General features: G+C 37.8%; 1 protein-coding gene across 1 annotated transcript; it reads right to left on the reverse strand.

Moving 5' to 3' along the window:
- Positions 1 to 1798: 1798 nt before the first annotated feature.
- On the reverse strand, positions 1799 to 3784 carry LOC130502911 (uncharacterized). The gene is made up of 2 exons (XM_056997663.1): positions 3372 to 3784; positions 1799 to 2609 (listed from the first exon to the last, which is right to left on the reverse strand). The coding sequence occupies exons 1-2, from the start codon at positions 3658 to 3660 to the stop codon at positions 2593 to 2595; spliced, it is 306 nt and encodes a 101-aa protein (XP_056853643.1). The 5' UTR covers positions 3661 to 3784; the 3' UTR covers positions 1799 to 2592.
- Positions 3785 to 10535: the final 6751 nt, after the last annotated feature.

The following is a 10535-nucleotide window of genomic DNA, read 5'->3' on the forward strand; positions in this document are numbered from 1 at the left end:
AATCTAGCATTAAGGATAGTAGACAAGCAAGGAAACAATAGATCTAACACTAAACACCCTAGATCTTCACTTAATCACCCTAATCACCCTAGCCCATGAATTCAAAGTGTGTCTACTCTCTAATCTCCATGAGAAACCTTGAATCCATATGAAATTCAAGGCTAATCATGTTTATGAGAAGGAGAAACAAGATATAAGATGAAGAACTTCTTTAAAATGATTAAAAGGTTCAAGCTTTTACAAGATGAGGCAAAGTCTTGAGAGAAAATGAGATAAGATACATAATTATGTCTAAAGAGAATTTATAGGAGTCTAAAAAAACGAGTTGGGTCAACCCAACAAACCTAGGTTAACCCATAAAGAAGCAGTCTTTTTCGCCCGTAGCGACCATGCAAGTCGCTACGCTCTGGTCGCTATTAACTCTTCAACACTTCAGGATCTGTAGCGACCTTGCAAGTCGCTACGGTGGTCGCTACGCTCTCTCGGGTGGCCTCCTAGCGACGTGATCATGTCGCTACGCAGAAGTCGCTACAGACACTTAGTCATTTCTTGGATTATGGCTTCTCCTACCATAGCGACTTGGTAAGTCGCTACGGTGGTCGTTACGATGGCTCGGGTTGCGTCTTAGCGACTTGACGAGGTCGCTATGCTGATGTCGCTACGGCCCTTCAGTTGGGACACGATTTGTGCTTCAAACATCACTCTTTTGTCCCCAAAACACTTCAAATGTCTCCAAAATCACCAATGAAAGTCTCCAATACCTGAAAAGGACAAAAGTGATGCAATGCAACCTAAATGCACACTAAACATATGCAAATGACTAATATAAAGACTAGGATGAAGATTAAAACCATGCAAATACACAAGATGTCAACTCCCCCACACTAGACCTTTACTTGTCCACAAGTAAACTTTCAAAATCAAAAAGGAGAAGAAGTTTGAAAGTGGGAATTCATCACCAAAAGAAACTCTTCTTAGCCATCAACATGATATCCTTGTATAATCATACCAAATAGGAAGAGCAAAAACATTTTCCAACTCTAACTTCTCAAGGCCTATCCTACCTCCTTGATCTCTACACTCATCATCATGAATCCACAAACAACAAATCAACCAACTCTCACATTTATTAAGCACAATCATAAGTGAATTCTTGCAAATGGTCAAATGGTCTAAATCATTTGGTTTGGTGTGAAAAGGCTTTAGTGCAAAGTGAAACAAGAGGCTTACAATTATCTTTCAAGGTGGCTTGCTCTCAACAACAGAGTAGCCTTGACATTGCACATAATATATCTAAGAAAAGGATCAACTCATGCATACAATGCTCAATCTCCATTGTCCTACCCTTTTCCCAAACATCAAAATTACAACCTTATTCCCAATGCCAAACCCCATTCTCTTCACTCACCCAAAGATTTCCCAAAACACTCAAGAACATTTTTTTTTTCACTTAGAACTCTTTCTTTCTTTTGATGTCTACTAGGGATTTTCACACTTTTAAGTACCTATTAGCTCATACTAACATTTGCTAGCCCCCTTTCTTTATTTTTTTTTTTTTTTTTTTTCTTTTCTTTTCTCTTTTTATTTGGGGGCCAAGACTTTCTTTACAAACTTGAGCTAGAACTTTCTTTTACTTATCCCTAGTGCCTTAATCTCTTTTGAGTTCTTAGAGTCTACCCTTTCTTTCACCACTTTTCACACTCCCAAGATCAAACTTTACAACACTCTCATCCCATCCTAGAAGCTAGACAACATAAGTCTTAAAGCTAGCAAATAATAGAGACCAAGCATTGTCGATCCCAATACTCTCAACATTATGCACATGTAAAGCTTTCCAAAAAGACCTCACTCAACAATCAATGATGGCTTGAAAGGAGGGAAGGGTTTTAGGGAATGGACTACCACTTGAGTTTGTCAAAAAGATTGGCAAAATAGGTGAGACAACTCAAGTGTGTATAGCCACGACTTAGTACACAAAAGACCATAAGCAAGAAGCATTAAGTTCATTCAGTTCAAGTAAGCTTGGAGTTGGCTTCAATGATGAGAAGTTTCAACAATCAATGAGTTTCAAGAGGAGTTTCAAGGCTCGAAGTCTACAAGTTTTCAAAAGAGTGTTCAAGCTACTTGTCATGATTACAAAGGGTATCAAATTGAGTACTTAGCATGAGCTCTTTACAAGGCTAGCTCCCAATGCATGAATGCAACCTATATGCTTCAAGAATCAATTCTAAAGATGCAAATGAAACATGATTTGAATCTAATGCATGTAATTTTTCAATTTTTTTTTTTTTCAATGCAAATAAGTATGTACAATGCAATGCATGAGACTCATGACAAGTAAACAAAACAGAAAACAATGTGAGATAGTAGACTCTCCCCCAAACTTACTTCATACAGTCCCTTGTGTGAGAGTAAGCTCAAAGAAGAGATCTAAGAGAAAGAAATAAACATGATAACTAATTATTTACAAGGGTAGAGTGACACTTACTTGGAGTTATAGGCTGAATTGGGTGGTAGAGGACCCTTGGCCTCATGTTTGTTTCACCAGGAGAGAGGGAGAGAGGCTGAAGTGGAAATGAAGACTTCTCTTATCTAGAGATAGACCCAACCTGAAAACCTCAACCATACTTACTTAAAAAGAAAGAAAGATAAAGAAATATATACAATAGATAAACATGGGACTTCCTCCCAAGTGAGCTTGTTTTAAGTCTCTAGCTTGACTTTGTGTGCATGCTAATCATAGGTATCAAAAGGCTGAGCCAATGCACCTTTGGTCCTTCTCCTACAAGAACAAGAAACCAAGTGCGCAAAGGAGCACACTACTGTCCATAGATAATAGACAGATTTTTCATCAAAGAGCTTCACTATAGATGAATCATGAAATATGAGATGCTCTTTGATGTTCAAATAGTCATGAGAATCAAATGCATTTGGTGGAAAGACAAAGTCAACAACAGGTTCAAACGAGGTCTTAACAAAGTAGTCAACTCTATCTCCATCAACTGAATAAAACACAATGTTCACATTCTCATGATTATTTTTGACAAGGGAGTTTTCTATCTCAAGCAAGAGCTTATCCACATCAAGTTCATCCCCTATATCAGCAAGAGAAAGAAGAGGTCTAGGTTCATTAAGAATCAAAAACTCAGATTCGAGATCAAATGAAGCACATAGATAGCCCTTGTCAAAACAAACTTCAATATGATCTCTAGCAAGCTTTTCTATTCTCAACTCATCTAGCTTCCTAGTTTCACATATCATATCAAGACATTCATTGATGAGCACAAGAGAATCATGATCATGGGCAATGCTTTCACCACAAGGCAAGCATATTTTCTCAAATTGAAGTTCTAAAATGGAAAATTCTATACCTTCCATCTGGAGTGGTGGAGCCCAATCCATTACCTCTTTAAGGTCATAGGCAACATTAAACTCATACTTTGTAACCTCCCTTCCTTCAAGCTCTGCTCGATCCTTAATAAGCTCCAACCGGATCCTTCGTGCTAGGGATGTCTTTGCCGACCCCGGGTACTCCTTCTGAAGCTCATATAACATCACAAGTTGTGCTGGTGTGAGTATACTTGCATCAAAGTCATCTTGAATGTGATATTCAAATGTGTCTTCCTCTTCTTGTGGCTCCCCATGGTAGCTTGAAGCCATAACTGCATGAACAAAAACTAGAACTAAAGGTTAGTAACTATACAAAAGCAAAACAAAGCAAGAAAATAAAGCTTAGTCTCAAGAAAGTTTGAAATCCTAATGACAAATCTACTAGTTCCCCGGCAACGGCGCCAATTCCAATTTGATATTGGAAGTTTTCAAGGCTTCCAAGTCAAATGATAGTATATAAAGGTTGTCGAACCACAGAGAACTAGTGATCTATAGCACCAAGAATACACAAACTATCTTAATCTAAGCAAATATGAAGATGGATGATGGTAACAAGCTAAGATCCTAGAATATAAACAAAGGTGATCTCAAATCCTATCAAGAAATAAGTGCAAGAACTAAACTTTCAATCAAATGCTAAGGTAGAATCCATGAGACTAGGAACTTGACTTTGGGTGACTAAGATCCAAGCTAGAGTGGCAAGCTAACAATCAAACACTTCCTTAAGTCTAGAACACTCAAATAAACAAGCTCTATGGTCAAGAAGAATGTTCATTTGCTTTAATCAACTAGACACCAAAGGTCTTTGAGCCTAAAAGATCTAAGCAATCATTAGGGATGAGTCTATTAACTATCTAAACTCCCTTAACACAATGGTCTTTCTTTTGATGTCTACTAGGGAATGGACTACCAATTTGATATTGGAAGTTTTCAAGGCTTCCAATATCTAAACTCCCTTAACACAATGGTCTTTGTGTAAGGTAAGTTTAGAGCAAGCTCTACTTGGTTCAGACATTTCATCAAACACCTTGTGGGTGGGAAATGTCTAGAGCTCTAGATCAAAGAGGCCAACTTTAATCTAGCATTAAGGATAGTAGACAAGCAAGGAAACAATAGATCTAACACTAAACACCCTAGATCTTCACTTAATCACCCTAATCACCCTAGCCCATGAATTCAAAGTGTGTCTACTCTCTAATCTCCATGAGAAACCTTGAAATCCATATGAAATTCAAGGCTAATCATGTTTATGAGAAGGAGAAACAAGATATAAGATGAAGAACTTCTTTAAAATGATTAAAAGGTTCAAGCTTTTACAAGATGAGGCAAAGTCTTGAGAGAAAATGAGATAAGATACATAATTATGTCTAAAGAGAATTTATAGGAGTCTAAAAAAACGAGTTGGGTCAACCCAACAAACCTAGGTTAACCCATAAAGAAGCAGTCTTTTTCGCCCGTAGCGACCATGCAAGTCGCTACGCTCTGGTCGCTATTAACTCTTCAACACTTCAGGATCTGTAGCGACCTTGCAAGTCGCTACGGTGGTCGCTACGCTCTCTCGGGTGGCCTCCTAGCGACGTGATCATGTCGCTACGCAGAAGTCGCTACAGACACTTAGTCATTTCTTGGATTATGGCTTCTCCTACCATAGCGACTTGGTAAGTCGCTACGGTGGTCGTTACGATGGCTCGGGTTGCGTCTTAGCGACTTGACGAGGTCGCTATGCTGATGTCGCTACGGCCCTTCAGTTGGGACACGATTTGTGCTTCAAACATCACTCTTTTGTCCCCAAAACACTTCAAATGTCTCCAAAATCACCAATGAAAGTCTCCAATACCTGAAAAGGACAAAAGTGATGCAATGCAACCTAAATGCACACTAAACATATGCAAATGACTAATATAAAGACTAGGATGAAGATTAAAACCATGCAAATACACAAGATGTCAACTCCCCCACACTAGACCTTTACTTGTCCACAAGTAAACTTTCAAAATCAAAAAGGAGAAGAAGTTTGAAAGTGGGAATTCATCACCAAAGAAACTCTTCTTAGCCATCAACATGATATCCTTGTATAATCATACCAAATAGGAAGAGCAAAAACATTTTCCAACTCTAACTTCTCAAGGCCTATCCTACCTCCTTGATCTCTACACTCATCATCATGAATCCACAAACAACAAATCAACCAACTCTCACATTTATTAAGCACAATCATAAGTGAATTCTTGCAAATGGTCAAATGGTCTAAATCATTTGGTTTGGTGTGAAAAGGCTTTAGTGCAAAGTGAAACAAGAGGCTTACAATTATCTTTCAAGGTGGCTTGCTCTCAACAACAGAGTAGCCTTGACATTGCACATAATATATCTAAGAAAAGGATCAACTCATGCATACAATGCTCAATCTCCATTGTCCTACCCTTTTCCCAAACATCAAAATTACAACCTTATTCCCAATGCCAAACCCCATTCTCTTCACTCACCCAAAGATTTCCCAAAACACTCAAGAACATTTTTTTTTTCACTTAGAACTCTTTCTTTCTTTTTGATGTCTACTAGGATTTTCACACTTTTAAGTACCTATTAGCTCATACTAACATTTGCTAGCCCCCTTTCTTTATTTTTTTTCTTTTTTTTTTTTTCTTTTCTTTTCTCTTTTTATTTGGGGGCCAAGACTTTCTTTACAAACTGAGCTAGAACTTTCTTTTACTTATCCCTAGTGCCTTAATCTCTTTTGAGTTCTTAGAGTCTACCCTTTCTTTCACCACTTTTCACACTCCCAAGATCAAACTTTACAACACTCTCATCCCATCCTAGAAGCTAGACAACATAAGTCTTAAAGCTAGCAAATAATAGAGACCAAGCATTGTCGATCCCAATACTCTCAACATTATGCACATGTAAAGCTTTCCAAAAAGACCTCACTCAACAATCAATGATGGCTTGAAAGGAGGGAAGGGTTTTAGGGAATGGACTACCACTTGAGTTTGTCAAAAAGATTGGCAAAATAGGTGAGACAACTCAAGTGTGTATAGCCACGACTTAGTACACAAAAGACCATAAGCAAGAAGCATTAAGTTCATTCAGTTCAAGTAAGCTTGGAGTTGGCTTCAATGATGAGAAGTTTCAACAATCAATGAGTTTCAAGAGGAGTTTCAAGGCTCGAAGTCTACAAGTTTTCAAAAGAGTGTTCAAGCTACTTGTCATGATTACAAAGGGTATCAAATTGAGTACTTAGCATGAGCTCTTTACAAGGCTAGCTCCCAATGCATGAATGCAACCTATATGCTTCAAGAATCAATTCTAAAGATGCAAATGAAACATGATTTGAATCTAATGCATGTAATTTTTCAATTTTTTTTTTTGATATTGGAAGTTTTCAAGGCTTCCAAGTCAAATGATAGTATATAAAGGTTGTCGAACCACAGAGAACTAGTGATCTATAGCACCAAGAATACACAAACTATCTTAATCTAAGCAAATATGAAGATGGATGATGGTAACAAGCTAAGATCCTAGAATATAAACAAAGGTGATCTCAAATCCTATCAAGAAATAAGTGCAAGAACTAAACTTTCAATCAAATGCTAAGGTAGAATCCATGAGACTAGGAACTTGACTTTGGGTGACTAAGATCCAAGCTAGAGTGGCAAGCTAACAATCAAACACTTCCTTAAGTCTAGAACACTCAAATAAACAAGCTCTATGGTCAAGAAGAATGTTCATTTGCTTTAATCAACTAGACACCAAAGGTCTTTGAGCCTAAAAGATCTAAGCAATCATTAGGGATGAGTCTATTAACTATCTAAACTCCCTTAACACAATGGTCTTTGTGTAAGGCAAGTTTAGAGCAAACTCTACTTAGTTCAGACATTTCATCAAACACCTTGTGGGTGGGAAATGTCTAGAGCTCTAGATCAAAGAGGCCAACTTTAATCTAGCATTAAGGATAGTAGACAAGCAAGGAAACAATAGATCTAACACTAAACACCCTAGATCTTCACTTAATCACCCTAATCACCCTAGCCCATGAATTCAATGTGTGTCTACTCTCTAATCTCCATGAGAAACCTTAAATCTATGTGAGATTCAAGGCTAATCATGTTTATGAGAAGGAAAACAAGATTTAAGATGAAGAACTTCCTTAAAATGATTAAAAGGTTCAAGCTTTTACAAGATGAAACAAAGTCTTGAGAGAAAATGAGATAAGATACATAATTATGTCTAAAGAGAATTTATAGGAGTCTAAAAAAAACGAGTTGGGTCAACCCAACAAACCTAGGTTAACCCATAAAGAAGCAGTCTTTTTCGCCCGTAGCGACCATGCAGGTCGCTACGCTCTGGTCGCTATTAACTCTTCAACACTTCAGGATCTGTAGCGACCTTGCAAGTCGCTACGGTGGTCGCTACGCTCTCTCGGGTGGCCTCCTAGCGACGTGATCATGTCGCTACGCAGAAGTCGCTACAGACACTTAGTCATTTCTTGGATTATGGCTTCTCCTACCATAGCGACTTGGTAAGTCGCTACGGTGGTCGTTACGATGGCTCGGGTTGCGTCTTAGCGACTTGACGAGGTCGCTATGCTGATGTCGCTACGGCCCTTCAGTTGGGACACGATTTGTGCTTCAAACATCACTCTTTTGTCCCCAAAACACTTCAAATGTCTCCAAAATCACCAATGAAAGTCTCCAATACCTGAAAAGGACAAAAAGTGATGCAATGCAACCTAAATGCACACTAAACATATGCAAATGACTAATATAAAGACTAGGATGAAGATTAAAACCATGCAAATACACAAGATGTCAACTCCCCCACACTAGACCTTTACTTGTCCACAAGTAAACTTTCAAAATCAAAAAGGAGAAGAAGTTTGAAAGTGGGAATTCATCACCAAAAGAAACTCTTCTTAGCCATCAACATGATATCCTTGTATAATCATACCAAATAGGAAGAGCAAAAACATTTTCCAACTCTAACTTCTCAAGGCCTATCCTACCTCCTTGATCTCTACACTCATCATCATGAATCCACAAACAAAAAATCAACCAACTCTCACATTTATTAAGCACAATCATAAGTGAATTCTTGCAAATGGTCAAATGGTCTAAATCATTTGGTTTGGTGTGAAAAGGCTTTAGTGCAAAGTGAAACAAGAGGCTTACAATTATCTTTCAAGGTGGCTTGCTCTCAACAACAGAGTAGCCTTGACATTGCACATAATATATCTAAGAAAAGGATCAACTCATGCATACAATGCTCAATCTCCATTGTCCTACCCTTTTCCCAAACATCAAAATTACAACCTTATTCCCAATGCCAAACCCCATTCTCTTCACTCACCCAAAGATTTCCCAAAACACTCAAGAACATTTTTTTTTTTTTCACTTAGAACTCTTTCTTTCTTTTGATGTCTACTAGGGATTTTCACACTTTTAAGTACCTATTAGCTCATACTAACATTTGCTAGCCCCCTTTCTTTATTTTTTTTTCTTTTTTTTTTTTTTCTTTTCTCTTTTTATTTGGGGGCCAAGACTTTCTTTACAAACTTGAGCTAGAACTTTCTTTTACTTATCCCTAGTGCCTTAATCTCTTTTGAGTTCTTAGAGTCTACCCTTTCTTTCACCACTTTTCACACTCCCAAGATCAAACTTTACAACACTCTCATCCCATCCTAGAAGCTAGACAACATAAGTCTTAAAGCTAGCAAATAATAGAGACCAAGCATTGTCGATCCCAATACTCTCAACATTATGCACATGTAAAGCTTTCCAAAAAGACCTCACTCAACAATCAATGATGGCTTGAAAGGAGGGAAGGGTTTTAGGGAATGGACTACCACTTGAGTTTGTCAAAAAGATTGGCAAAATAGGTGAGACAACTCAAGTGTGTATAGCCACGACTTAGTACACAAAAGACCATAAGCAAGAAGCATTAAGTTCATTCAGTTCAAGTAAGCTTGGAGTTGGCTTCAATGATGAGAAGTTTCAACAATCAATGAGTTTCAAGAGGAGTTTCAAGGCTCGAAGTCTACAAGTTTTCAAAAGAGTGTTCAAGCTACTTGTCATGATTACAAAGGGTATCAAATTGAGTACTTAGCATGAGCTCTTTACAAGGCTAGCTCCCAATGCATGAATGCAACCTATATGCTTCAAGAATCAATTCTAAAGATGCAAATGAAACATGATTTGAATCTAATGCATGTAATTTTTCAATTTTTTTTTTTTTCAATGCAAATAAGTATGTACAATGCAATGCATGAGACTCATGACAAGTAAACAAAACAGAAAACAATGTGAGATAGTAGACTCTCCCCCAAACTTACTTCACACAGTCCCTTGTGTGAGAGTAAGCTCAAAGAAGAGATCTAAGAGAAAGAAATAAACATGATAACTAATTATTTACAAGGGTAGAGTGACACTTACTTGGAGTTATAGGCTGAATTGGGTGGTAGAGGACCCTTGGCCTCATGTTTGTTTCACCAGGAGAGAGGGAGAGAGGCTGAAGTGGAAATGAAGACTTCTCTTATCTAGAGATAGACCCAACCTGAAAACCTCAACCATACTTACTTAAAAAGAAAGAAAGATAAAGAAATATATACAATAGATAAACATGGGACTTCCCCCCAAGTGAGCTTGTTTTAAGTCTCTAGCTTGACTTTGTGTGCATGCTAATCATAGGTATCAAAAGGCTGAGCCAATGCACCTTTGGTCCTTCTCCTACAAGAACAAGAAACCAAGTGCGCAAAGGAGCACACTACTGTCCATAGATAATAGACAGATTTTTCATCAAAGAGCTTCACTATAGATGAATCATGAAATATGAGATGCTCTTTGATGTTCAAATAGTCATGAGAATCAAATGCATTTGGTGGAAAGACAAAGTCAACAACAGGTTCAAACGAGGTCTTAACAAAGTAGTCAACTCTATCTCCATCAACTGAATAAAACACAATGTTCACATTCTCATGATTATTTTTGACAAGGGAGTTTTCTATCTCAAGCAAGAGCTTATCCACATCAAGTTCATCCCCTATATCAGCAAGTGCAAGAAAAGGTCTAGGTTCACTAAGAATCAAAAACTCAGATTCGAGATCAAATGAAGCACATAGGTAGCTCTTGTCAAAACAAACTTCAATATGATCT

This window comes from Raphanus sativus, unplaced genomic scaffold (assembly GCF_000801105.2).
Source record: "Raphanus sativus cultivar WK10039 unplaced genomic scaffold, ASM80110v3 Scaffold0744, whole genome shotgun sequence".
NCBI lineage: Eukaryota > Viridiplantae > Streptophyta > Magnoliopsida > Brassicales > Brassicaceae > Raphanus > Raphanus sativus.

Coding starts and splice junctions, on each gene's coding strand:
- LOC130502911 (XM_056997663.1), bottom strand. CDS start 3,660: ATGGCTTCAAGCTACCATGGGGAGCCACAAGAAGAGGAAGACACATTT.